The 23,922-nt window shown below is 53.0% G+C and overlaps 3 protein-coding genes across 18 annotated transcripts in view; 1 reads left to right on the top strand and 2 right to left on the bottom strand.

Annotated features, from left to right (window-relative positions):
* CX2H19orf38 (chromosome X2 C19orf38 homolog) overlaps positions 1–4,581 on the bottom strand; it is a 25,524-nt gene extending 20,943 nt beyond the window's left edge. For 5 of the 7 annotated variants that reach the window (XM_029052887.1, XM_039910466.1, XM_039910464.1 and 2 more), the window contains exon 1: positions 4,493–4,581. The gene's annotated coding sequence lies outside the window, so the exon portion shown is untranslated. Of the gene's footprint in view, positions 1–4,121; positions 4,195–4,333; positions 4,417–4,492 lie in introns of those variants that run through there. The other 2 variants (XM_029052885.1, XM_029052886.2) reach the window with 2 other exon arrangements.
* Positions 4,372–9,057, top strand: TMED1 (transmembrane p24 trafficking protein 1). The gene is made up of 4 exons (XM_029052890.2): positions 4,372–4,571; positions 6,585–6,682; positions 7,002–7,185; positions 7,500–9,057. The coding sequence occupies exons 1-4, from the start codon at positions 4,380–4,382 to the stop codon at positions 7,716–7,718; spliced, it is 693 nt and encodes a 230-aa protein (XP_028908723.1). The 5' UTR covers positions 4,372–4,379; the 3' UTR covers positions 7,719–9,057.
* Positions 9,058–10,102: 1,045 nt separating this feature from the next.
* The window catches only part of DNM2 (dynamin 2), a 72,144-nt gene continuing 58,324 nt past the window's right edge, over positions 10,103–23,922 (bottom strand). For 4 of the 10 annotated variants that reach the window (XM_029052874.2, XM_029052870.2, XM_029052873.2 and 1 more), the window contains 5 exons: positions 21,726–21,837; positions 20,703–20,867; positions 19,676–19,911; positions 17,383–17,634; positions 16,358–16,581 (listed from right to left, as the gene is read on the bottom strand). In XM_029052874.2, coding sequence (XP_028908707.1) covers positions 16,512–16,581; positions 17,383–17,634; positions 19,676–19,911; positions 20,703–20,867; positions 21,726–21,837 — 835 coding nt within the window. In that variant the 3' untranslated portion in view covers positions 16,358–16,511. Of the gene's footprint in view, positions 10,587–16,357; positions 16,582–17,382; positions 17,635–19,675; positions 19,912–20,702; positions 20,868–21,725; positions 21,838–23,922 lie in introns of those variants that run through there. The other 6 variants (XM_029052876.2, XM_029052878.2, XM_029052877.2 and 3 more) reach the window with 3 other exon arrangements.

Genomic DNA, 23,922 nt, shown 5'->3' on the forward strand with positions numbered 1-23,922 from the left:
CCACTTCACTTTGATAATTAATTGTGGTATTTCTTAAGCACTTACTTTGTGTCGAGCCCTCTTCTAAGGGCCTAACACCTTGTGGGGAGGTGTCCTGTGCTTCTGATGTACTTTCCCAACGCTTAGTTCAGTGCAATTCACTTAGTAGGTGTTTGATAAATATTAAATAAATGGTGGTATTTAAGTGCTTACTATGTGCAAAGCACTGTTCTAAGCGCTGGGGGAAACAAGGTGATCAGGTTGTCCCACGTGGGGCTCACAGTTTTAATCCCCATTTTACAGATGAGGTAACTGAGGCACAGAGAATTTAAGTGACTTGCCCAAAGTCACACAGCTGGCAAGCGGCGGAGTCGGGATACGAACCCATGAACTCTGACTCCCAAGCCCGGGCTCCTTCCACTGTACCACGCTGCTTCTCTACCACTGCTTTGGTCGGAGGTGGGAGGGTAAAGGAGTGTGTTACACAATTAATAATAGCAACTGTGGCGTTTGTTAAGCCCTACGTGCCAAGCTCTGGGGTAGAGACAAATACTTTGTGCCAGGCAGTGTACTAAGCGTTGGGGTAATGAAAATAATAATGATGGTACCTGTTAAGCGCTTACTATGTGCCAAGCACTGTTCTAAGTGCTGGGCTAGATTTAAGGCAATCAGGTTGTCCCACGTGGGGCTCTGTGGCCTTCATCTCCATTTTACAGATGAGGTCACTGAGTCACAGAGCAGTTAAGTGACTTGCCCAGAGTCAAATACACTCCCTCTCCCACCTGGAGTTCAATCTAAAGGAGGGGGAGGTGGTATTTAATCCTCATTTTATAGATGAGGAAACTGAGGCCCAAAGAAGTGACTTGTCCATGGTCACACAGCAGGCAAGTGGCTGAGCCAGGATTACTAGAGGGGCCTAGTTCACAGAGCACAAGCCTGGGAGTCAGAAGGATCTGGATTCTAGTCCCAGCTCTGCCACTTTTGTGAGTTTAGACAAATCACTTAACTTCTCTGTGCCTCTGTTATCTCATCTGTAAAATGGGAATTATGACTGTGAGCCCCGTGTGGGACAGGGACTGTGTCCAACCTGATTACCTGGTATCTACCCCAGCGCTCAGAATAGTACCTGGCACATAGTAAGCGCTTACACACCATTAAATACTCCCCAAATAACCCAGGATTCTTGACTCCAGGGCATGGGGCTTTCCCACTAGACCATGCCGCTGCCAGTTCTTGGAACTGGCCCATGAATGTCTCTGGGCAGATGTCCTGCCAAAAGCAAATTCCTTTCAGTGGACCCACACCCTGCCAGGCCAATACAGCCAGTCGGAACTAAGTGAGACGAAGGGGAGAAGCAGCGTGGTCTAGGGGACAGAGCACGGGCCTGGGTTCTAATCCTGCTTCCGCCACTTGTCTGCTGTGTGACCTTGGGCAAATCATTTCACGTCTCAGTACCTCAGTTCCCTCATCCGCAAAATGAGGATTTCACTCATTCATTCAATAGTATTTATTGAGCGCTTGAGCGCTTACTATGCTCAGAGCACTGTACTAAGCGCTTGGAATGTACAATTCGGCAACAGAAAGAGACAATCCCTGCTCATTGACGGGGTGACAGTCTAATTGGGGGAGACAGACAGACAACAGGAATAAATAGAATCAAGGGGATGTACATCTCATTGAAACAATAGGAATAAATAGAATCAAGTGGATGTACATCTCATTAACAAGATAAATAGGGTAATAAAAATACACACAAATGAGCAGAGGAGCACAGTGCTGAGGGGAGGGGAACGGAGAGGGGGAGGAGCGGAGGGAAAGGGGGGGGAAGGGGGCTTAGCTGAGGGGAGGTGAAGGGGGGGCAGAGAGGCAGCAGAGGGAGCAGAGGGAAAAGGGGAAGCTCAGTCTGGGAAGGCCTCTTGGAGGAGGTGAGCTCTCAGTAGGGCTTTGAAGAGGGGAAGAGAATTAGTTTGGCAGAGGTGAGGAGGGAGGGCATTCCGGGACTGCGGGAGGACGTGGCCTTGGAGTCGCGGCGGGATAGGCGAGAAGGGGGGATGGTGAGGAGGTGGGAGGCAGAGGAGCGGAGCCTACAAGGTGGGCAGTAGAAAGTGAGAAGGGAGGAGAGGTATGAGGGGGCAAGGTGATGGAGAGCCTTGAAGCCTAGAGTGAGAAGTTTTTGCTTCATGTGGAGGTTGATAGGCAACCACCGGAGGTTTTTAAGAAGGGGAGTGACATGCCCAGAGCGTTTCTGCAGGAAAATGAGCCGGGCAGCAGAATGAAGAATAGACTGGAGCGGGGCGAGACGGGAGGAAGGGAGATCAGAGAGAAGGCTGACACAATAATCCAGCCAGGATATTATGAGAGCCTGTACCGGTAAAATAGCCGTTTGGGTGGAGAGGAAAGGGCGGATCTTGACGATATTATAAAGGTGAGACCGGCAGGTTTTGGTGACGGATTGGATGTGTGGGGTGAACGAGAGAGCCGAGTCAAGGATGACACCGAGGTTGCGGGCTTGAGAGACGGGAAGGATGGTCGTACCATCCACGGTGATAGGGAAGTCAGGAAGAGGACAGGGCTTGGAAAGGAAGATGAGGAGCTCAGTTTTGGACATGTTGAGTTTCAGGTGGCGGGCAGACATCCAGGTAGAGACGTCCCGGAGGCAGGAGGAGATACGAGCCTGAAGGGAGGGGGAGAGGACAGGGGCGGAGATGTAGATCTGTGTGTCATCTGCACAGAGGTGATAGTTGAAGCCGTGAAAGGGAATGAGTTCACCAAGGGAGTGAGTGTAGATGGAGAACAGAAGAGGGCTGAGAACTGACCCTTGAGGAACTCCTACAGTTAGAGGATGGGAGCGGGAGGAGGAGCCCGCGAAGGAGACCGAGAATGAACGGCCAGAAAGATAAAAGGTGAACCGGGAGAGGACGGAGTCCGTGAAGCCAAGTTGAGATAAAGTGTGGAGGAGAAGGGGATGGTCTACAGTGTCAAAGGCAGCTGAGAGGTCAAGGAGGATTAGGATAGAGTAGGAGCCAGAAGCTGTTCTTCCTCTTGTACTGCATGCCTCATGGGGGACTGGGATTGTGTCCAACCAGATTAGGGGAAAGAGCCCGGGCTTGGGAGTCAGAGGTCGTTGGTTCTAATCCCGGCCCTGCCACTTGTCAGCCGTGTGACTCTGGGCAAGTCACTTAACTGCTCTGTGCCTCAGTGACCTCATCTGTAAAATGGAGATGAAGGCTGTGAGCCCCACGGGGGACAATCTGATTACCTTAAGTCTAGCCCAGCGCTTAGAACAGTGTTTGGCACATAGTGAGCGCTTAGCAGATACCCTCATTATTACCCCAACGCTTAGTACACTGCCTGGCACAAAGTAAGCACTTAAATACCATTAAAAAAAAAAGGGTGAGGGACCCAAGGGGACAAAGCCTCCATTTCCATATGTGGCAAGCCGGGTGACGGAAAGCTCGGTGGAAAGAGGTGCTCGGGGAATTCAGGGCATTCCTGTAACGACAAGGACCAAGCCCCCGCATGGGGCACGAGGCTGGGCATCACTACAGGAGCAGCGTGGCTCAGTGGCAAGAGCCCGGGCTCTGGAGTCAGAGGTCGTGGGTTCTAATCCCAGCTCCGCCACTTATCAGCTGGGCGACTTTGAGCGAGTCACTTCACTTCTCTGGGCCTCAGGGACCTCACCTGGAAAATGGGGATGAAGGCTGCGTGCCCTATATGGGACAACTTGCTCGCCGTGTACCCTCTCTGCGCTTAGAACAGTGCCTTGCGCATAGTAAGCGCTTAACAAATGCCATCATTATTACTGTCAGCTGTGCGGCTTCGGGGGAGTTGCTTCACTTCTCTGGGCCTCAGGGACCTCATCTGGAAAATGGGGATGAAGGCTGCACGCCCCACGTGGGACCCGCTGATGACCTCGTATCTACCCCAGTGCTGAGAACAGCGCTTAGCACACAGCAGGCGCTCGATGAGGCCCCCAGTGTGAAAGGGTACCAACGCTGTAGTCACAGCGCCCTTGGCCGGCCTGTTCGCCTCAGGGCAAAGCGGGCTCGGAGCAGGGGCGGGCTCCCTACTTAGGACCCGCCCCTCCGCCATTTTAGCTCGCTCTAGAACCTGCCCGCTGTCCCCCCCGGGCCCACCAACACCTCCTCAGAAGATTCATCCTCCGAAGCTCGGGAGGCCGAGGGAGACGACTGAGGCGTTAAGGGGGAGACGGGTTGCTTTAAGAGAGGGAGGGAGGGGCTTTCGGGGCCCCGAGCGCCGCCGTCGGGTCGCCCCCACCGCCCCGCGCGCGCCCGCTTGACAGACCGCCGCGACAGCCAATCAAGGCGGCCGAGGAGGCAGGAGCCGGGCAAACCTTTAAAGGAGCCGCGTCCCGCCGCCAGAAGGCGGGGGTGACCCGGATGATGGCGGCAACGGTGGCCCGGGCCCTGTGGCTGCTGTCGTTGGTCGGGGTGGCAACGGCCACGACGACCACCACCACCAAACCCCCACCGCCTCAGGACGGCGAATTCACCTTTTTATTACCCGCCGGCCGGAGGCAGTGTTTCTACCAGCCGGCGCCGGTTAACGCCAGCCTGGAGGCCGAGTACCAGGTGGGGGTTAGGGGGCGGAAGTGCGGTGGGGGGCGTGGCCGGGTGGGGTGGGGGGTGGGGTTCGGAATGACGGGATTTGGGAAGCGCCTACCATTCGCCAGGCGCTGTACTGAGCACCGCTGTGGAGACCGTCCCACAGGGGGCTCACGGGGCTCCATCCACCTTCTACGGATGAGGTAGCTGAGGCTCGGAGAAGTGTGAAGCGACCTGCCCAAGGTCACGCGGAAGACACGTGCAGAGCCATGACCTAGTGTGAGTGTGGGCAAGTCACTTAACTTCTCTGTGCCTCAGTTACCTCATCTGTAAAATGGGGATTAAGACTGTGAGCCTTACGTGGGACAACCTGATTGCCCTTTATCTACCCCAGCGCTTAGAACAGTGCTAAGCACATAGTAAGCGCTTAACAAATACCAACATTATTATAATGCTTCAATAATAATAATGGTATCTGTTAAGCGCTTACTACGTGCCAAGCACCGCTCTGAGTGCGGGGGTATTCATTCATTCAATAGTATTTATTGAGCACTTACTATGTGCAGAGCACTGTACTAAGCGCTTGGAATGTACAAATCGGCAACAGATAGGGACAGTTCCTGCCCATTGACGGGCTTACAGTCTAATCGGGGGAGACAGACAGACAAAAACAATAACAATAAATAGAATCAAGGGGATGTACATCTCATTAACAAAATAAATACGAGGTCATCGGGTTGTCCCACCTAGGGCTCATGGTTTTAGCTGGGGCTCGGAGAAGTGTGAGGCGACCTGCCCAAGGTCACACGGCAGACACGTGGCAGAGCCATGACCTAATAATAATGCTCTAACAATATTTATTGCTATTGTTTTTGTCTTCCCCGATTAGACTGTAAGCCCATCAATGGTCAGGGACTGTATCTGTTGCCGATTTGTACATTCCAAGCGCTTAGTACAGTGCTCTGCACATAGTAAGTGCTCAATAAATACTATTGAATGAATGAATGAATAATAATGTTGGTATTTGTTAAGCGCTTACTACATGCCAGGCACTGTTTTGAGCATGGGGGTAGATACGAGGTCTTTGGGTTGCCTCATGTAGGGCTCACGGTTTTCATCACCCTTTTCCAGGTGAGGTAGCTGAGGCCCGGAGAAGCAAAGTGACTTGCCCAGAGTCACACAGCTGACAGGCGGCGGAACGGGGATTTGAACCCATGGCCTCCGACTCCCAAGCCTGGACTCTTGCCATTAAGCCACGCTGCTTCTCTAAGGGGGGCTGATCTTGAGGGAGGAATGGTCACTGGGGACGGGGAGTAGCTATTCATGTGGGAAGCACTGTGGCTCAGTGGAAAGAGTTGGGAGTCGGAGGATCTGAGTTCTAACTCTGCTGTGTAGCCTCGGGCAAGTCGCTTGACTTTGTGCCTCGGTTTCCTCACCTGTAAAATGGGGATTAAATATCTGTTCTCCCACCCACTTGGACTTTGAGTCCCCTCTGGGGCAGTGTCGGCATCTGATCTGATTATACCATACCCACCCCAGGGTTTAATATAGTACTTGGCACGGAGTAAGTGCTTAGCAACAAATGCCGTGATTTCTATGACTGTGGTATTTAAGTGCTTACTGCGTATCGAGCACCGTTCTGAGTGCTGGTTAGATAGAGGTTAGTCGGCTTGGACACAGCCCTGGCCTCACAAAGAGCTCGGTCAAAATAGGAGGGAGAGCAGGTATTGAATCCCAGTTTTACAGATGAGGAAACTGGGGTCAAGAAGTGAAGTGACCTGCCCGGGGTCACACAAAAGGCTACTGGCAGAGCCGGGATTGAAACCCAGGTCCTCTATCTCCAGGCCCGTGCTCTTTCCGCTAGACCGTGCTGCTCCTCCTTATTAATATTACTGTTCGTCTTCCCCCCAGATACCACCCACCTCTTATTTTGGTCAGGTTGCTCTTGTGGTCCCCCGTGCCACGCCTCCCCTCCCACCCGAGTTGCCCCCCGTGGGCTGTCGTGGTACCTCGTCCGAGTGTAGGCTGCCTGTCTCCCAGGTCATCGGTGGAGCCGGGCTGGATGTGGACTTCACCCTGGAGAGTCCTCTGGGTGTGCTGCTGATCAACGAGTACCGCAAGTCGGATGGGGTGCATACGTGAGTGACCCCGTTTCCCCCCCTTCCCTCCCGGGCTGCCGTGGCATCTCTGCCACCTCGGCCCAGCCACCCCAGCCTCTCTTCCCGAGACTCCCCTGAACGGTCCCCCAGCTCTGCTGTGCCCTACTTCTGAAGGGTTCGGTTACACTTCTCTTTCAGCTATGTAACCTGCTTCACCTGGTCTCTAGTAACCGACTCCCCAGCCCTTCCTGGCTCCCCGCGCAAAAACGCAGGCTTGGGGGAAGATGTGAGGAGAGAAGCAGGAGGCTGAGCAGGTGAGGGAATGGAGGGGATCACCTTCCTCTTGTCTGCTTCCCAGAGTGGAGCCTACTGAGGCAGGAGACTACAAGTTGTGCTTTGACAACTCCTTCAGCACTATCTCAGAGAAGCTGGTTTTCTTCGAGCTCATCTTTGACAGCCTGCAAGATGACGAGGAGGGTGACGACTGGGCCGAAGTGGTGGAGCCAGAGGAGATGCTAGACATCAAGATCGAGGATATCAAGGTGTGCGAGGGGAAGATGGGTTAAGATCCTGGGAGAGAGACACGAAGAGACTCCCGCTCCCGTTTGGCCCGACTGCCTCCTTTTCCCCTCTTCCATTTCTCCTTCCATTTGGCCGTCCTGTCACCGGGCTTCTGCCCCAGACAGAGAAGCGGAGCCTCTGGCTTGCTTGTCCAGTCCCTCTGGGCTAGCTCACGTCCCTCCTGGCCCGGGGGGGACTCCTTTACGTTTCTCTCCCTCCCCCGGTCATGTGGTTGTAGTTTTTCACCTCCCCATTCCCCTGCCCCCCACCCCCAGCTTTTGTTCTTTCCCCCTAGGAGTCGATTGAGATGATGAAGACAAGGCTGGAACGCAGCATACAGGTGCTGACCCTGCTACGCGCTTTTGAGGCCCGGGACCGCAACCTGCAGGAGGATAACCTGGACCGTGTCAATTTCTGGTCGGCTGTGAATCTGGGGCTCCTGCTGCTGGTGGCCTTCCTGCAGGTCTACATGCTCAAGAGCCTCTTTGATGAGAAGAAGAGTCTGCACACGTAGCCCCAGGGGGAGGGGCTGACCAAGGGCTAGGTAGGACACCATGGGGGCTTTGGGCAGGCTGTCCTAGGCTCTTCCAAGTTGCTGCCATTTTTTCCTGGGCTGCTCTTTTCTCCTCCCTTTCCTGGCAAGGTTATACAAAGCGGAGTGAAGCTCCTGCCATCTCTTTTGCCTCCCATCCAGGCCTGGTTGCTCGGGAACGAGGAGAGGGAGGAGGCGGCCTCCGGGCTCTACCCTACAACCAGCGGTGGGGCTGTGAGGGTAGGTGGGGGAGGTTCTAGGCTGGTGGCGTTTTCTTTTTCATTCTAGCCCTCCTACCTCTCAGCCTGGCTGGTCCCAGAGGGAAAGGGGAGGGTGGAGAACAGACAGGGAACCTGAGGCCTAGGGAGAGGCAGGATTCACCCACAAGCATCTAGAGGGCAGTTGGGGGCTAGAACCCAGATGGTTGCTCCCCTTCCAGGACTTCTTGGCCCACAGGCCAGGCCTCGATCCTGGTCCGGTCCCAGACGTGACCCTGAAAAGTGGCAGCCAGAGCCGGGTCTGCTGCCCCTGTGATAACTCGCTCCCTTCATCATGGGACAGACTTCCTCCGTGCCTTAAACACCTGCAGCCGGGGTCTCCCCAGCATCCTCTCCTGGCCTCGAACCCCTGGGTGCTCTCTTGTTCACCCCTGTAGGGGGGAAAGGGCTTTTTTTTTTTTCTTCCTCCGTCCCCCTTCAGGGAAGCAGGAGCCGGGCCAGCCCCTCCCTTTTGTTGAAGGGAGTGAAATGGGGAAGACCGGGGTTTGGATCCAGGCTGTGGGTTCCATAGCTCTTCCTCATCTGCTGCTGTCACTCCCTCCTTCCTACCCCCAAACCTTGAGCCTTGTACTTTCACTCTTTACTGTAAGGTGCCTTTAAAGATAAGAAGTCTGTCCTAGGTCCAGGACACACCGAGTTTGACATCCTTCCTTCCTTCTCGCCTCCTTTCCCTGCTGACACTGGCTCTGTCGCACCCTGGCTCTTCAACCTCCTTTCCTTCAGTAAGATAGCTGGCCTGATCGGATGGGCCGCTGCTAAGGGAGCGGGGTCCCAGGAGGTGATCTGACCGGGAGGTTTCTGGCTTCCCCTCTGGTCAGGGGAAAGCACCCAGCGACTCTTATTCCTCCCTCAATTTCCCACCCGAAGGTCCCCTCCTCACCGAAACAGACACTGAGCTGCAGGCATAGGCTCGGCCAGAGGACTCAGCAAGATCTGAGAGCGAGAGGGCCAGGGGCTGTCACCCTCCCTGTCAAAGTCTCTCTCACATTACCTCTGTTCCTTCCTCCATTAAATCTCATTTATGTGGCCCCCGCCTGGGGTAACCCGTTTAGTCAGTCACTGAAGGAAGGGGCATATCAACTCTCTTCCCTCACAGGGGTGGGAGGAGGGCAGATTTCCTTGCTTTCTGGTGGCAGAGACCAGCACAAACGCCAGGGGCCTGGCTTGGTGGACCTCCCCCTGCTCAACTCCATCCCCTTCTCCCTCCCTACTATGGAACCAACACTGCCTCAATCCCCCTCGCCTCACCCTTGGCTTCCAGAAGCCGCAAGAACCATTTCCCCTCCTTACTCCTTCGGTTCTCAGTCCCTCCCTGCTTGGGCAGCTGGGCTCAGTTTACCTCTGCAATGTAGTTCCTATCCTCCCCTGAGGCTCCTAGTGAGCTTAGCTATTTCCGTCCTAAACAAATGCCAATGCTTGGGAAGTGACAGCAGGAGCCTAAATTACCCTTGTGGTCGAGACTCTGGAATGTCTACTCCCCTACCCCGGGAAGTGGAAAGCCAGAGCCGTGGAGGTACGGGTTGGAGCCCCTGGGGTCTCGTTCTGGCTCAGCCACTGCACTCCCTGGCTGGCCGCCCCAGAGAGAGAGAGAGAGAGAGAGAGAGAGAGAGAAGGCAGGGCTTGCCCTAACCCAGCACCAAGAAGATCTGGCTCAGGGGCCCGCCAAGGACTCGCCTATCAGCGGGACTCTTCAATGAAACAAACAATGTGCCACTTACCCAGGACAGTTTATTAGAAGATGGTCCAGAGGGCACCCTCTCCCCCCACACCCCTCCCCCCCAAGGCCTACCACCCCCTGCCATTGCCACCCCCGGACTCAAATGCCTGGGCTGGCCCGTGAGGCTCCCCCCATAAGGGGGTAGGGGCCACAACAGGCCAGGATGCCTCCCCTGGGGCAGGGGCCATGATTGCTGCCCCTACAGCTGGGGCAGCTAGTTGGGGGCAGAATGGAGGGATTAAAGGTTTTGGATCTACTAATCAGGCTCCCTCATGGGCTAAAGTATGTGCAGAGGGGCTACTGCCCCCTCCCCTGGGGACCAAGCAGTCACCTTTCCAACTCTTTCCCTCTTCCCCCCCACGCCCCCCTCAGCCCCAAGCCGCCAGCTGAGCTCTCTACCTCTTCCTCTATTTAGCTGGGAGCCTCCCTGCTCAGTTTCCTGGTTCTGGTTTAGAGACTCCGTTGCACATTTCTCCACTGTCAACACTCTGCTAGGTGCTGGGTGGAGGCCATACTGAGCCAAGTTACCCTCTCTCTAGTATTGGTCGGGGGCCACAAGGCCCGAGAAGGGAGAGAGGAGGGTGGAGGAACCACAGGTCAAGAGGGAAGGGATTGGGCTGCCACAGTGATTCCTATCGGGGTTCGGGCCTCAGGCGCCAACCCCCCATCGGGCGGACGGACCCAGCCGCCCAGCCAGGGGCAACTGCAGGCCCCGGAGCCGAGCTTGGCTGAAGACTGAACTGGTGCAGACGGGGGAGGGCCTCAGACTGACTGCGGGGCAGAGGCATTTCTTGATGCAGGCCAGGGACGGCAGGTCAGAAGAAGGGCCGGGAAGGAGCAGAAGGAGGCGGTCGCCTGAGCACAAGAGAGAAAAAACAAGAGTTGAAAACGTTTCTGCCCGGAGAACAGCAGGAGAGTGGAGAAGGAGGAGAGCAGCTGGGCAGATGTTCGTTCTCCATCCCGGCCGCAGCGCAGTCATAGGTCTCTCCTCCCTCCCCTCCATTCTCCTCCACCCTCCCACCCCCTCAGGGCCAACCCAGAATTTCACTTCTCACCTTTCACAGACCTTGAAATAAAAATTCACCCCACCCCCTCTTAACATACACTCTCATTTTTTCCAAGTTCCTGAAGGTTTGCTTCGAAGGAAGAACTGGGAGAAAGACCATGGCTCTCAAGGTGGACTTTGGTTCTTTGGATCCTCCTAAGGGGCAGTCATGAGCTGTTTCATCACTCGTGAAGCCCCCAGATGCCCTGATTTCACTCTGCCGTGAACCGTCATAATAAGCCTCTATCGTAGTATTGGTTAGGGCTCAGCTCATAGTAAGTGCTGTGCCGATTAGTGGGGTGGGTCCAGAGCAGACATGGGCCTTGTTCCAGCTGGGGCTCCAAATCTAAGGCCAGCAGGCATATGGCATTGCTGGGAGTAGAACCCAGGTCTTGCCCAGTCCTGGGCTCTTTCCACTAGGTTATTCTGTTCCTCCTGGTATTGCCATGAGGGGCAGGGCCCAGGCCGGAACAGAACTTGTTTCTTTTCTAAGTCCACGTACTGCTTAACACGCCTCATCCCCCTTGTGGCCTTAGATTGCCACCAGAGTGGTTACTACCCCTAACGGATCAGGCCTGGGTGCCCAGGTGGACCTTTTGTAGCCCCCCTATGCCCAAGAGAAAAGCCTCTCCCCTCTCCCTCTAATCCTTGCCCATCAAAGCACCCAGGCTTGCTACACTCCTGTTCTTCACTACTCCACTGAGCCTCCACATTTAGCCCCATGGCCTTTCACCCTGATCCTTGGATGTATCCTTAGCCTACAGCAGCTTGAGGTCCCTCGTTGCCCTCAAGGTAAGGTGGGGTTTGGACCCGGAGGAGCAGTGCAGCATTTACGGAGGAGCAGGGCAGCATTTACGGGGAGGCTTGCCTTCAAGTTGTCACCTGTGCTTCCTTTGTGCCGAGCACTGAGAAAGACTTAGGATAACCAGGTCCCACATGGGGCTTACGTTTAAGTTAGGAAGGAAAGCAAGCATTGCACCTCCATTTTACAGATGCGGAAGTGGAGAACAGATTAGTACAGGATGGAGCCAGGCTTAGAACCAAGGTCCTCTGACTCCTAGGCCCAGGTTCTTTCCATTGATTCCCACCCCTCATCCTCAACACTACAAAAGCAAGGAGGCTACAGGATGGAAGTGTGTGTGTGTTTGGGGGGGGGGGGGGGGGTGTGGTAGAGTATAGGTAAGTACACACAAGGCAAGGAGGAACTGAAGCAAAAAGACATTGGATGTGTGTGTCAGGAAAGACCCCCAGTACCACACAGGAAATTTCCTCTGAGAGGTGAGTGCCCGATGAAAGCTGGAGTCGCAGTTGACACAAAGGACTCAGCTGGGCCCCAAGAGAGCTGTTCTGCCAAACCAGTTCACCAAAATGGAAGCCTCCTACCAGAGAAGCAGCGTGGTTCAGTGGAAAGAGCCCGGGCTTGGGAGTCAGAGGTCATGGGTTTGAATCCCAACTCTGCCCCTTGGCAGCTGTGTGACTGTGGGCAAGTCACTTCACTTCTCTGTGCCTCAGTTCCCTCATCTGTAAAATGAGGATGAAGACTGTGAGCCTCATGTGGGACAACCTCATTCTCCTGTATCTACCCCAGCAGTTAGAACAGTGCTCTGCATGTAGTAAGCGCTTGACAAATACCAGCATTTTATTTATTTTAGGGAAGCAGCGTGGCTCAGTGGAAAGAGCCTGGGCTTCGGAGTCAGAGGTCATGGGTTCGACTCCCAGCTCTGCCACTTGTCAGCTGTGTGACTGAGGCACAGAGAAGTTAAGTGACTTGCCCACAGTTACCTCATCTGTAAAATGGGGATTACCTGTGAGCCTCACGTGGGACAATCTGATTACCCTATATCTACCCCAGTGCTTAGAACAGTGCTCTGCATATAGTAAGCGCTTAACAAATACCAACATTATTTGGGAGCGAAAAGATCAAGGGCCAGAAAGCCTGGATCTCAGCAGGACTCCCAGGAGCCGGGGAAGCACGCTGGGGAAGAGAAGTGAAGAGCAGGGGGATAAGGTCCCAAGAATCGCCACCGTAAAAGGCTTCTTGTAAAATCAAAGCCATGCTGTTAGAAAGACCCAGTCTTAAAGTTTGGCCTCACTGCTTCCCATCTGAAGCAGGACCTTCAGCCCTTCCTTCTCAAAGCTCCTTGTGCCAAGCCTTCAAGCCAGCAAGGGGGCTTTGAGCTGCCAACCCAGACTGGGGACAGAGGTGGGCACCAACTCTTGAAGAGCTGGCTCTCCTGCTCCCGCTAGGCAAAGGGCCAGAATCTTGCCCTGAGGACTCCTGGCCAGCAGGAATGGCAGAGGCAGCGGAGTTTAGGCAGAAGAGAACACCGTCACCTTGGCAGAGAAGGACCCATGAGCCAAAAGGCAAGGAGTGACAAGGGGAGTGTGGGAAGGGGAGATCTGGGACTCAAGACAGCCAGAAGACAGACTATCCTTCCGTTTTACCCTGGTCACCTGATCACCACCTCAGGGATAAACAGCAGGAGAGAAAACATCCAGGGATGATACAGAGACCAACACAAAAGGGCCAGACAGCTGCCACCAGCAGAGATTTTCCCTTTATTTTAGTTTATTAATAGGATACACAGTGGAGGCACTTACAATTTTCCAACTGAATAATGAACAGTAGAGAAAAAAAGACAGAGGCCCCGCTCCCGTTCCAATCAGGGCCACTGGGTCAGCTCATAGGAGGAAATGTGTCTCTCCCCAACTCCCCACCCCTGGAACCCCCCCTCCATTTGATTCAGTGTGTCCAAAAAAACCACAAGCCCTGCCACCAAGCAAGTATCAGGAGAAAAGACTCTACCCTGGCCTCTCTGCAGCTGGGTGGCCGCATCGTGCCCCGACCTATTTGCTCAAGTGCTTCTCAGACCACAAAGCGAGCAGTTGAGCCCCTCCCAGGGCACCGAGCAAAGGTCTTGCACAGCAGGTAGGTTGGGAGCTGCTCAGATCAAAGTCACCTCAGCAAGCAGCACCCCAAGCCACCGAGAAAACTCCAAGATCACTTGGGCTTCGGCCTCAGAGGGGACAATTCAGGTCTGTGTACTGGGCATCAAAGAGTGGCTCAGTGAGCCCAGTTAGCTCACCCCCACCCCCCACCTTGCACCTGGGCTATTGAGGGCCAGAAGCCTAGAAGCAAGTCCCAAAACCCAGCTGCTACACCAGCTTCAGGGTTAGGGTATTGTTGGGGGGAGGGGGGCAGGGAGAAGAGGGCAGCGGCATAGGGGAGAGGGTAAGACCATCCTGAGGCCCCAGGAAAATACATTTTCAGGAAGCTGACCCCAGAGATTCCTATACAGCATCAGCTTGAACTGAATTTGGATTTTTTTTTTTTTTGAAAATCCTCTCATTTTACAGTTACTCATACAATCTTCAAAGGAAAAATATATACAACTCCATCTGTCCAAATACCACAGGGTCTGGAGTGTTCTTACCAATTCCATTTAAAAATCGTGTGTATGTGTCTCAATGCAATAGGAGAAGTGAATGATAAGGGAGCGAATGTCGGGATGCCCTCCTTGGGACCCTGCCCACCATCTGTCCAGACCACTCTCACACCAAGGCCTCGGACAGCGGAGGCTGCTCTGGCCTACCCTACCCTGCCAGGGTACCTTCTTCTAAACTGAAATCCCTTGTTCCCACCTCTCCTCCCACTCCAAAGAGAGGCCTGATCTCGGAATAAAAAGCAGATCGGCTCTCCTCGGGCACCCCTCCTCCTCCTCTTCTCTAACACAGAGAAGGCTCTCAAGGTTTGGGGGGTGGGGGTCGCTCCGCTAATTCCCTGGCAGGTGGTAGCCATGCTTAGCTCTTAATACAGGGCTTTGCACACGGTACGCGTTCGATAAATATGACTGAATTGCTGATTCCTTCTCCCCATCATCTCACCATCACAGGATGTTTTACTTTCAAACTCCATCCTCTGCCCAAGACTGGATTCCAGTCAGGATGCCAGGATTCCCAGTGCAGCCCCAACTGAAGCTGAGAACTCTGGGGTGGGGTGGGGTGGAGGAGAAGAAGAGAGGGAGGCAGATCCATTCTAAAGCACTGGGAGTGGTCATTCAGCCTGGTGAGAAAGGTGAATTTTGCCCTACTAAAATCACATCTCCTCCAAGAGGCCTTCCCCGACTCAGCCCTCACTTTCCCACTCTGCAGTGACTATGCACTTGGGTCCGTATCCGCTTAAGCACTTTGAGAAGCAGTGTGGCTTAGTGGAAAGGGCATAGACCTGGGAGTCGGAGGACCTGGATTCTCATCTAGGCTCTGCCATCTGCCTGCTGGGTGACCTCGGGCAAGTTACTGAATTTCACTGTGCCTGTTTCCTCATCTGTAAAATGGGCCTTAATATTGAGACAGGGACTGTGTCCAACCTGATTATCCTGATCTACCGCAGCGCTTAGTACAGTGCCTGGTACAGTAAAGCGCTTAAAGACCACAATTATTATCCACCCATCCCCACAGCACTTATGTAAAACATCCATCTGTAATTTACTTTCATGCCACCTCCCCCTCAAGGGTGTATGCTCCTTGTGGACAGGGAATGGATCTACCAACTCTATTTCATCGTCCTTTCCTAAGCCCTTACTCAGTACAATGTTCTGCACGCAGTAAGTGCTCAATAAATACCACTGATTGATTGGATTTTCCCCTCCCACAAGTCACTCAGAGGAAGAAAGGCTCAGGGTGGGGCCACATCCAGACCATTTTTCCACCCCCAAAGTGCTAATTCTGCAGATGAGATTTGTTCTTTCCCACAAATTCCTTCAGAGGGAATTTAGAAGCAGCAGAAACCCAAGAACCAATTAAAAGGAGTATCTGACTTGGTTCACAAAGGACTCAGCTGGTGTGATTTTCATCTCTCCAGTTTGCATTAGGTTTAATCATCAGAAAGTCATTCTCTGGGCAACAATATGCTTTTGAGCCCACAGATTTCATATATCTATATCTTCCTCCCCCATCTCCCACCTTCTGGCCCCCCTCAAAGCTATAAAACTGATCAGATTAGCAAAGTTTAGAAAAAAATCCCTAAATGTGTATATATTAATACAAAATGATGCCAGGAGGGTGGGATTGGAGGAGCGAGGCAGGGAGGGGGCTGCTGGCTTTAAAGGTGACACTGCAGACAAGCCCAGGGTCTAAAATCAGCTTCTCTCATGCTCCTTTACTGTCACACATTCAAATAGTGCCCCAGGCCATTCATCCCCCAGGGTCACCAACAAAGTGCAATACTTTAGAACATCAACCCCATCCCAGATCCCCTGCTCATCTGCCTCTCACCTGGGGTATGGTAGGTCCCAAAATCAGGCCCCTTTTGATCAGTGCTAAGTGCAAGCCAGCAATGTGCCCAATGCTCTCCAGTTTATTTTGTTGGGGGAGGTGGGGGGGCAGGGTTCAATATCTAGGGATAGAGGCCGTGCTCCCCAAATTCTATTCATTTACAGGTTCTGAGTGCACTTGATTTGTTGGGCTAATTGGCTGGGGGGTTGGGGGCAGGGAGAAGGAGGACGAGGAGGGGGTGGGGGTAGGGGGGTGAAAAGTGGATGGAGGGGGTCGGGCGAGGGTAGGGGCCTCGGCCTTCAACCACTTTTTTTTTTTTTAAATACCCTTTGGTGTCACTCAGAGTTGCAAGTTTGCAGAAAGCCCGCCTGCCTGAGATGTAGTGGAACCCATCAGTCTGTTTGAAACACCCCCGCCCCCCACCCCCAACTGAAGGCAGGCTTTTCTACACCCCAAGTACTTTAATCAAGCAAGGATGGCTCAGCGGGGCGGATAATGGTTGGCCGATTCGGAGTGGCAGGGGGTCTTCTGCTGCAAAGATACACGGGAAGAAAAAAACAGGAGTACGGGTTAGGGAAGGAAAGCAAAGTAGGGAAATTACTATTGCCGCAGGGTTACCGGGGTTCCCCCAGCTGCTTCAGGCCGCTCTCTTGCTTAAGAGCCTCCTAATGCCTCTTTCGGTAGCGACCCCACCACCACCCTAGCCAGAGGGGTGGCTCCTCTTGCTTCTCAGGCCGGGAGCCAGGCTGTAGAGGTCGGTCGGGAGGGAGTGGCACGTGGGAGATGTGTTCTGAGCCACGCTCATCCCTGAGGCCCAAGGGCACGCAGCCCAGCCACGGGAGATGGCTGGGGCCCTCAGAGAAGTTTCTCATCCTTCACCGTGGGGAAAGGGGTCACACTGGAGGGGCCGGGAGCAAAGGAGCACAAGAAGCACAGGGAAGCCAATCAGCCAAGAAAAAGATGTTGGCCCCCAGCCTCAAGAGTACTGGAGAACAGAAAATCTTAGTGAAGAAAAATGCCCGGGGGGGGCTGAGGCAGGCAGGCAGGTAGGCAAGCAAGCCATACATAGGGTAGAGAAGCGGGACATCAGATCAGATTGTCCCTCACTTGCTGGGAGCCGCTGGACACACCCACTGCTCCCCCAGTCCTCACGCCACCCCAGGAGGGAGGGAAGCGGGAATGCTAGCGGGAAGGCCGATCCCTGGCCCGTCGCTTCCCAGACGCGATTTGCGGTGAGGCCACCGGTCCAGGGGGTTTTGGGGTTGCACCGCTGATCCCGGAGCTGGATTCAGGAGGGCGAGGGGAGAAGGCTAGAATCCGAGCAACTCTCACCTGGGCACACCCGGGGGGATACCGGGTGGAATGCGGGCCGGCCGAGACGGGATCTGAGGAGGAGCCGAAAAGGGATCGTTGTTGGCGAACACCATCTGCGGTCCAGGGCGGGAAGGGATCGGGGGAGCCACGAAGGGCGACGAGGTGCCCACCGGCACGGGAATCAAAGGGGGCCCCGGAGTGGGGCCCCTCACGGCCGGAGGTCGGCCCGGGGGCGGCACGGTCACAGCAGGTCTACGCTGAGGTGTTGGACTGTAAGAGGAAGGAAAACACAAGAGTTGGCTCAAGAAGCCAGCACAGGACAGAACCCTCCGGGGCCACCCGTGACCTCGGCAACTAAGCCACAGGGAACCTGACGGCCCACACTCCTTTTGGGTTGACCATCCTCCTTGTCTTTCCTATTTGCCCTTGACCTTTCCTCCATCACCGAGAGAGAGCCCTGGCCTGGGAGTCAGAAGGACCTGGATTCTAATCCCAGCTCTGCCATTCTTGCTCCCTTTATTCTTCCCCCCTTCTAAGCCCACAGCAATTAAGCACATACCCATCATTTTATTTATTTATATTAAATGCCTGTCTCCCTCTCTAGACTGCAAGCTCATCGTGGGGAGGGAATGTGTCTGTTATATAGAGAAGCAGCTTGGCTCAGTGGAAAGAGCACGAGCTTTGGAGTCAGAGGTCATAGGCTCGGCCACTTGTCAGCTGCGTGACTTTGGGCAAGTCACTTAACTTCTTGGTGCCTCAGTTACCTCATCTGTAAAATGGGGATTAAGATTGTGAGCCCCAAGTGGGACAACCTGATTCCCCTGTGTCTATCCCAGCGCTTAGAACAGTGCTCAGCACATAGTAAGCGCTTAACAAATACCAACATTATTATTATATTGTCATAGTGGACTCTCCCAAGTGCTTAGAGTGCTCCGCACACAGTAAGCGCTCAATAAATGGTGTAATGGCTAGAGCTCGGGTCTGGGAGTCAGAAGGTCATGGGTTCTAATGCCGGCTCCGCCACTTGTCTGCTGTGTGGCCTTGGACAAGTCACTTTGCTTCTCTGTGCCTCAGTTACCTCATCTGTAAAATAGAGATTAAGACTCTGAGCCCCATGCGGTACAGAGTGTCTGACCCAATTTGTGTCCACCCCAGTGCTTAGTACAGTGCCCAGCACAGAGTAAGTGCTTAAGAAGTACCACAATAAATACGATTGACTGTGTGACCCTGGCCAAGTCACTTCACGGGACCTAAGTTACCTCACCTACAAAATGGGGATGAAGATTGTGAGCCCCATGTGGGACAGGGACTATGTCCAACCTGATTAACTTGTATCTACCCCAACACAGCGCAGTGCCTGGCACATAGTAAGAGCTTAAAAAAAAAAAATCATTGGTATTTACTGAGCTTTTACTGTGTAAAGAGCACTGTTTTTAAGTGCTTGAGAGAGTAGAGGGTCCCTCCCACGATTAAATTGGGAGTCCATTGGGGATCAGAAACAGCATCCGTTTCATCGACCCATTCTTTCCCAATAGCGCATGCTCAACTTGTGCTATTCCCTCTATTATTCCAGCCAAGTGCCTTGGAAGAAAGGAAAACAGTGAAGCTCTGCAAATTGCTTGCTGTGTGACCTGGGCAAGTCGCTTCACTTCTTTGTGCCTCAGTTTCCTCAACCGTACAATGGGGATACCTGTTCTTCCTACTCAGACTGCGAGCCCCATGCGGGACAGGGACTGTGTCCAACCTAATTAAGCTGTACCTACCCCGGTACTTAGAACAGTGTTTGATACATAGGAAGCGCACAACCAATACCATAAAAAACACACACAAACGGGCTTGCTCTTTCCAACGCCCTTTCTTCTAAACGCCGAGTTGGCACATGCGGGCAAAGTTGAGGCCTTCCGTCATCGACCCTGAAGGAGCCGAGGGCTGGCCCCCATCCCCGATGTTCGGATCCGCTCCCTTTATTCACCCCCTCCCTCAACCCCACGGTACTTGATATAAATAAGTTAGGGATATGTACGTTTCTCCCTTTCCAACTGTAAAGTTCCTCTTAGACAGGGAACGTGCCTACCGATTCCGTTATACTGTGCTCTCCCGAGCACTTAGTACCGTGCTCTGCACACAGTCAGTGCTCAATAATACAGCTGATTGACTGATTCGGAAGGCAAGAAGCGACTCCTTGCTTTCTACCCCAAAGCTTCATCCCTGTCTCCTGTGGGTCAGTCCTCCCACAACGACCCGGGGGGAGGTTGGGGGGAGAGGAGGGGAGGGGCAAGGCAGTCTCAGCTGGCCGGCCCGGTGGTTCTACCTGTGACCGCTGCTCGAACTCTGGAGCCAAGTGTCGTCCACCGGGGGAGGGACAGGAGTGGAAATGGTGCTGGTGCTGATGTCGCCGATGATGTTCAAGGCCTCCTTCAGGGCGTGGTACATGCGCAGCATATCGTCCCTTCTCTGCGCCTGGTCAGCAGACTCCTCCATCAGGCTGTTTTGGTCCGCGGAGGAGTACAGGTAGGCCAGCAGCTCTGAGTGGATGAAGGCCTTGGTCTACGAGGGCGGTGGTGGGAAGGAGAGGACGTCAGACTCACAGGCACCACAGGGGCAGGAGGACACCTGACTCCCACCATCCCTTGCAGAATTCGAATGCTCCTACCCGACCAGTGTATTTATTGAGCGGGCGCTTACTGCGTGACCTTGGACAAGTCACTTTACTGCTCTGTGTCTCAGTTTCCTCAGCTGTAAAATGGTATTCCATGCCTGGTCCCCCAGTGCTTAGTAGAGTAAGTACTTAACGAATACCACAATTATTAATAAAATATCATTAATATTAACAATGACAATAATAACCGGCAGTTCCATCTTTTTTTTATCTCCCTGGCCACTCCCACCGACACTCCATTGATGCCTTCCTGCCCAAACCATCCAAAAACTGTCACCAAAGGACTGCTGCTTCTGCTTAGGTGCTCTGAAACAGGCCTGTTAAAAGCTATGTGCCACTTGGGGCTCAGTCAATCTCCATTAAGGAAACTGAAGCACAGAAGTGAAGTGACTTGCCCAAGGTCTCACAGCAGCCAGAATTAGAACCCAGGTCCTCTGACTCCCAGGCCTGTGCTCTGTCCACCAGGCCACACTGCTCTGCTGGTGCTTGGCAGCATCGAAAAAGGAGCCAAGCCTCTCCTGAAGTCAGGTCTCCTCAAACTGAGGTTCTGACACTCTTCAACACCACATACTTTTCACCACTATTTGCCTCCCAAAGCCCTTGTCGGCCCACCTCAGTTTTGGGGCGTGGGAGCCCCAGGTGGGGGGAAAAGAAAAATAAAATGAATCGAGCCACTCACATTGTTGATCATGAGGTGCATGATGGTCTTTGGCATGAGGTCACGGATGGATTTATTGATAATCCCGACGTAGGAGTCGACGAGGTTGCGAATGGTCTCTACCTGCCGCTCCAGCTGAGGGTCCATCGAGAAGGTGTTCTCCTGTACCCCATCCTCGTTTTCAGCCTGGGCAAGGCAAGGGGGAGAACACAGTGGAGCATGCTCAACATGAACGCGGACATATACTGCGCCTGCTGAGCACGCATGTGACCACAACAACCGGAACGGTCTATGGAAGGAATTGCAACCGCTAGGCTCGGAGGCCCCATGACAGGCTGCTTCTGGTGGGTCCTTCTGCCCCAGAGAGACATTATCTCAACCACTCTCTCTCACTCGGGGCGCACACGCCATGCTCTCAACATCAGTGGCACTGTGACGACCTTTGGCACCACACTTCAAGCAGCAGTCACGGGTAGAACCGAGCCGGCCGAGACGCCGCCCCCCCCCCCCCCCCCCCCCCAACCCCGTCACGGTAGTAGAGCTGTGACACAAGGCTGCAGCTTTGGGGTGGAAAGCCATTTGGGCAGTCGGGGCTAGATCCTACCGTGGCCAAGGATCGAAGACCGGCTCCAGAGAGCAGAGTCTTGCATAGGTTCAAGTCAGCTCTCAAATGGCCTACGGGCCAGATGAAGTCAGGTTTTGCATTCACAACTCCCCACTTCCCCCTTCCCTTTCTTTCAAGTGAGGCGAGAAGTGTTAGACTGGTAGAACTGCAACTCATTCCGGGGACTGTAATTCCACAAGGCAAATGCTACTTGGACTACATATCCCAGAATACATTACACAGCAGGTCACCGTAACTTCTCCTCGGAAGGCCTGACTTTGAGGAGGATGGGAAGGGGATTTTTGGGGTGGGGGAGATACAGCCAGGTAGCTCCTGCCACGCCCGGGGCAGGTCTAAATGGGGCAGTTTTGAATAAACACATCCACCAGTCTTCACAGAAGTCAGGCCCAAGAAGGAAGGAGCTTGCGGATGGAATTTACCTGATCTTTCTCAGGGTAGACCCCAGCCCGGAGAAAAGAAGCTTTCCAACTGTCCACATCTTCCTGGGAGTCGCAAGCCAGCTCAATTTGCCTCAGGTCCTTGTACACATTCCTGTAACAGGGAAAACCAAGGAAGTCAAAAGGGAGAATAATAGTCATGATATTTGTTAAGCGCTTACTATGGGTCAAGGGTAGTACTAAGCACTGGGTAGATACAAGATCATCAGGTCCCACATGGGACTCACAATCTGAGTAGGTGAGAGAAGAGGTAGTGGATCCCCACTTTGTAGATGAGGGAACTGTGGCACAGAGAAGCAAAGTGGCTTGCCCAAGGTCATACAGCAGTCTAGTGGCAGAGCTGTGAGGGGACTTGGGTTCTAATGACTCCCAGGCCCGCACTCTTGCCACTTAGCCATGTTGTTTCCTCCCAAGCCCTACTATAGACAGACAACTGCTGTTGACAGGAAACCAAATGTGTTTACATATACACACAATCTCCCAATTTTGTATTGTATTTTCCCAGGTGCTCAGTACAGTATTTTGTACCCAGTGACCGCCCAAATACCATCAATTGATTAATCTTCATGGGACTCCAGGGTCAGCTCCCTATCCTCCTGTCCAACACCAGAGGAGACGTGCTCTTTTTTATCACCTTTAAAATACTGGGAAATTCACATGGCAGTCTGTCCATATCAGCCAGGTTGGAGAGGTGAAGAGTCAGAAGGACCAAACTTTTCATTATTATTTTTAAATGGAATTAAACACTCGCTATGTGCCAGGCACCTAGATATGGGATAATCAGATTGGACACCATCCATGTGCCTGTTCTATTATACTCTCAAGCGCTTAGTACAATGGTCTCAAATTCGATTGAATGAAAAAACAAATGTCCCACTTGGGGCTCAGTCTTAATTCACGGTTTACAGATGAAGGAACTGAGGAGCAGAGAAGTGAAGTGACTTGCCCAAGGTCACAGCAGTTAAGAGGTGAAGCCAGGATTAGAACCTAGGTCCTCAGATTCCCAGGACCGCCCTCTTTCCCTTAGTCCATGCTGCTTCTGAATTTCTTCTGGAATTTTCTCTATGCCCCATTAGACCCTGAGCGTCTTGCGGGCCAGAGGGCAGGTCTTAATCGATTCTCGTGCAATTAACCCAGCAGTCAGGATAGTACTTTGCTATCAACAAAGAGTATTTTTTTGCATGCCTACTGGATGCAAACCACTGTACTAAGTGCTTGAGAGTACAATAATAGCAAAAGATTGAGTTCCTGCGTGCCATCAAGAAGCTTGCAAACCCAATGGGAGAGGCAGATTGATGCAAACTGTCTTCAAATAGTGGGAGCGGGAGTAAGGAAAGCTGAGAATATGTGAAAAAATAAAGACCATGTCCTCTGACTGTAAGCCCGTGGTAGGCAGGGATTGTCTCTCTTTACTGCTATATTGTACTTTCCAAGCTCAAAGCACACAGTAAGTGCTCAATAAGATTGAATGAATATGCAAACTGACATGCTAAGGAAGTACGTGGCTGCCACTTATCAGCTGTGAGACTGTGGGCAAGTCACTTAACTTCTCTGTGCCTCAGTTCCCTCATATGTAAAATGGGGATTAAGACTGTGAGCCTCATGCGGCACAACCTGATTACCCTGTATCTATCCCAGCGCGTAGAACAGTGCTCTGCACATAGTAAGCGCTTAACAAATACCAACATTATTATTATTATTATTATTACACACAATAAAAATGTCTAATCAGTGGTAGAGGATTGATAGATTAGAGAAGCAGTGTGGCCTAGTGGAAAGAACCCAGGCCTGGGAGTCAGACTGTGAGCCCCACATGGGACCCAATGATCTTGTGTCTACCCCAGCACTTAGTAGAATGCTTGGCACATAGTAAGTGTTTAACAAAAACCACAATAGATGACTGACAGCATCGGGCTTACGTTGAGGGAATGCTGATGGGATAACTCACTGCAGAATCCCTACCCACCTTACTCCCCACTCCCTATATCTTGACAAATGTGGAATTGTAGGGGGCTGAAATAATCTTTTTAAAAAAACATGAAAGACTAAACTCATAGCAACAGAACCCTGTGGTATCCTGAATTATTTATAAATCCAATCGATGTGATACTACACTATTATATCACGCTCGCCAGGAAGCTTGGTCCTGTGGGCTGCTGAGTCTATATGGCTCAGGAGT

This window comes from Ornithorhynchus anatinus, chromosome X2 (assembly GCF_004115215.2).
Source record: "Ornithorhynchus anatinus isolate Pmale09 chromosome X2, mOrnAna1.pri.v4, whole genome shotgun sequence".
Lineage (NCBI taxonomy): Eukaryota > Metazoa > Chordata > Mammalia > Monotremata > Ornithorhynchidae > Ornithorhynchus > Ornithorhynchus anatinus.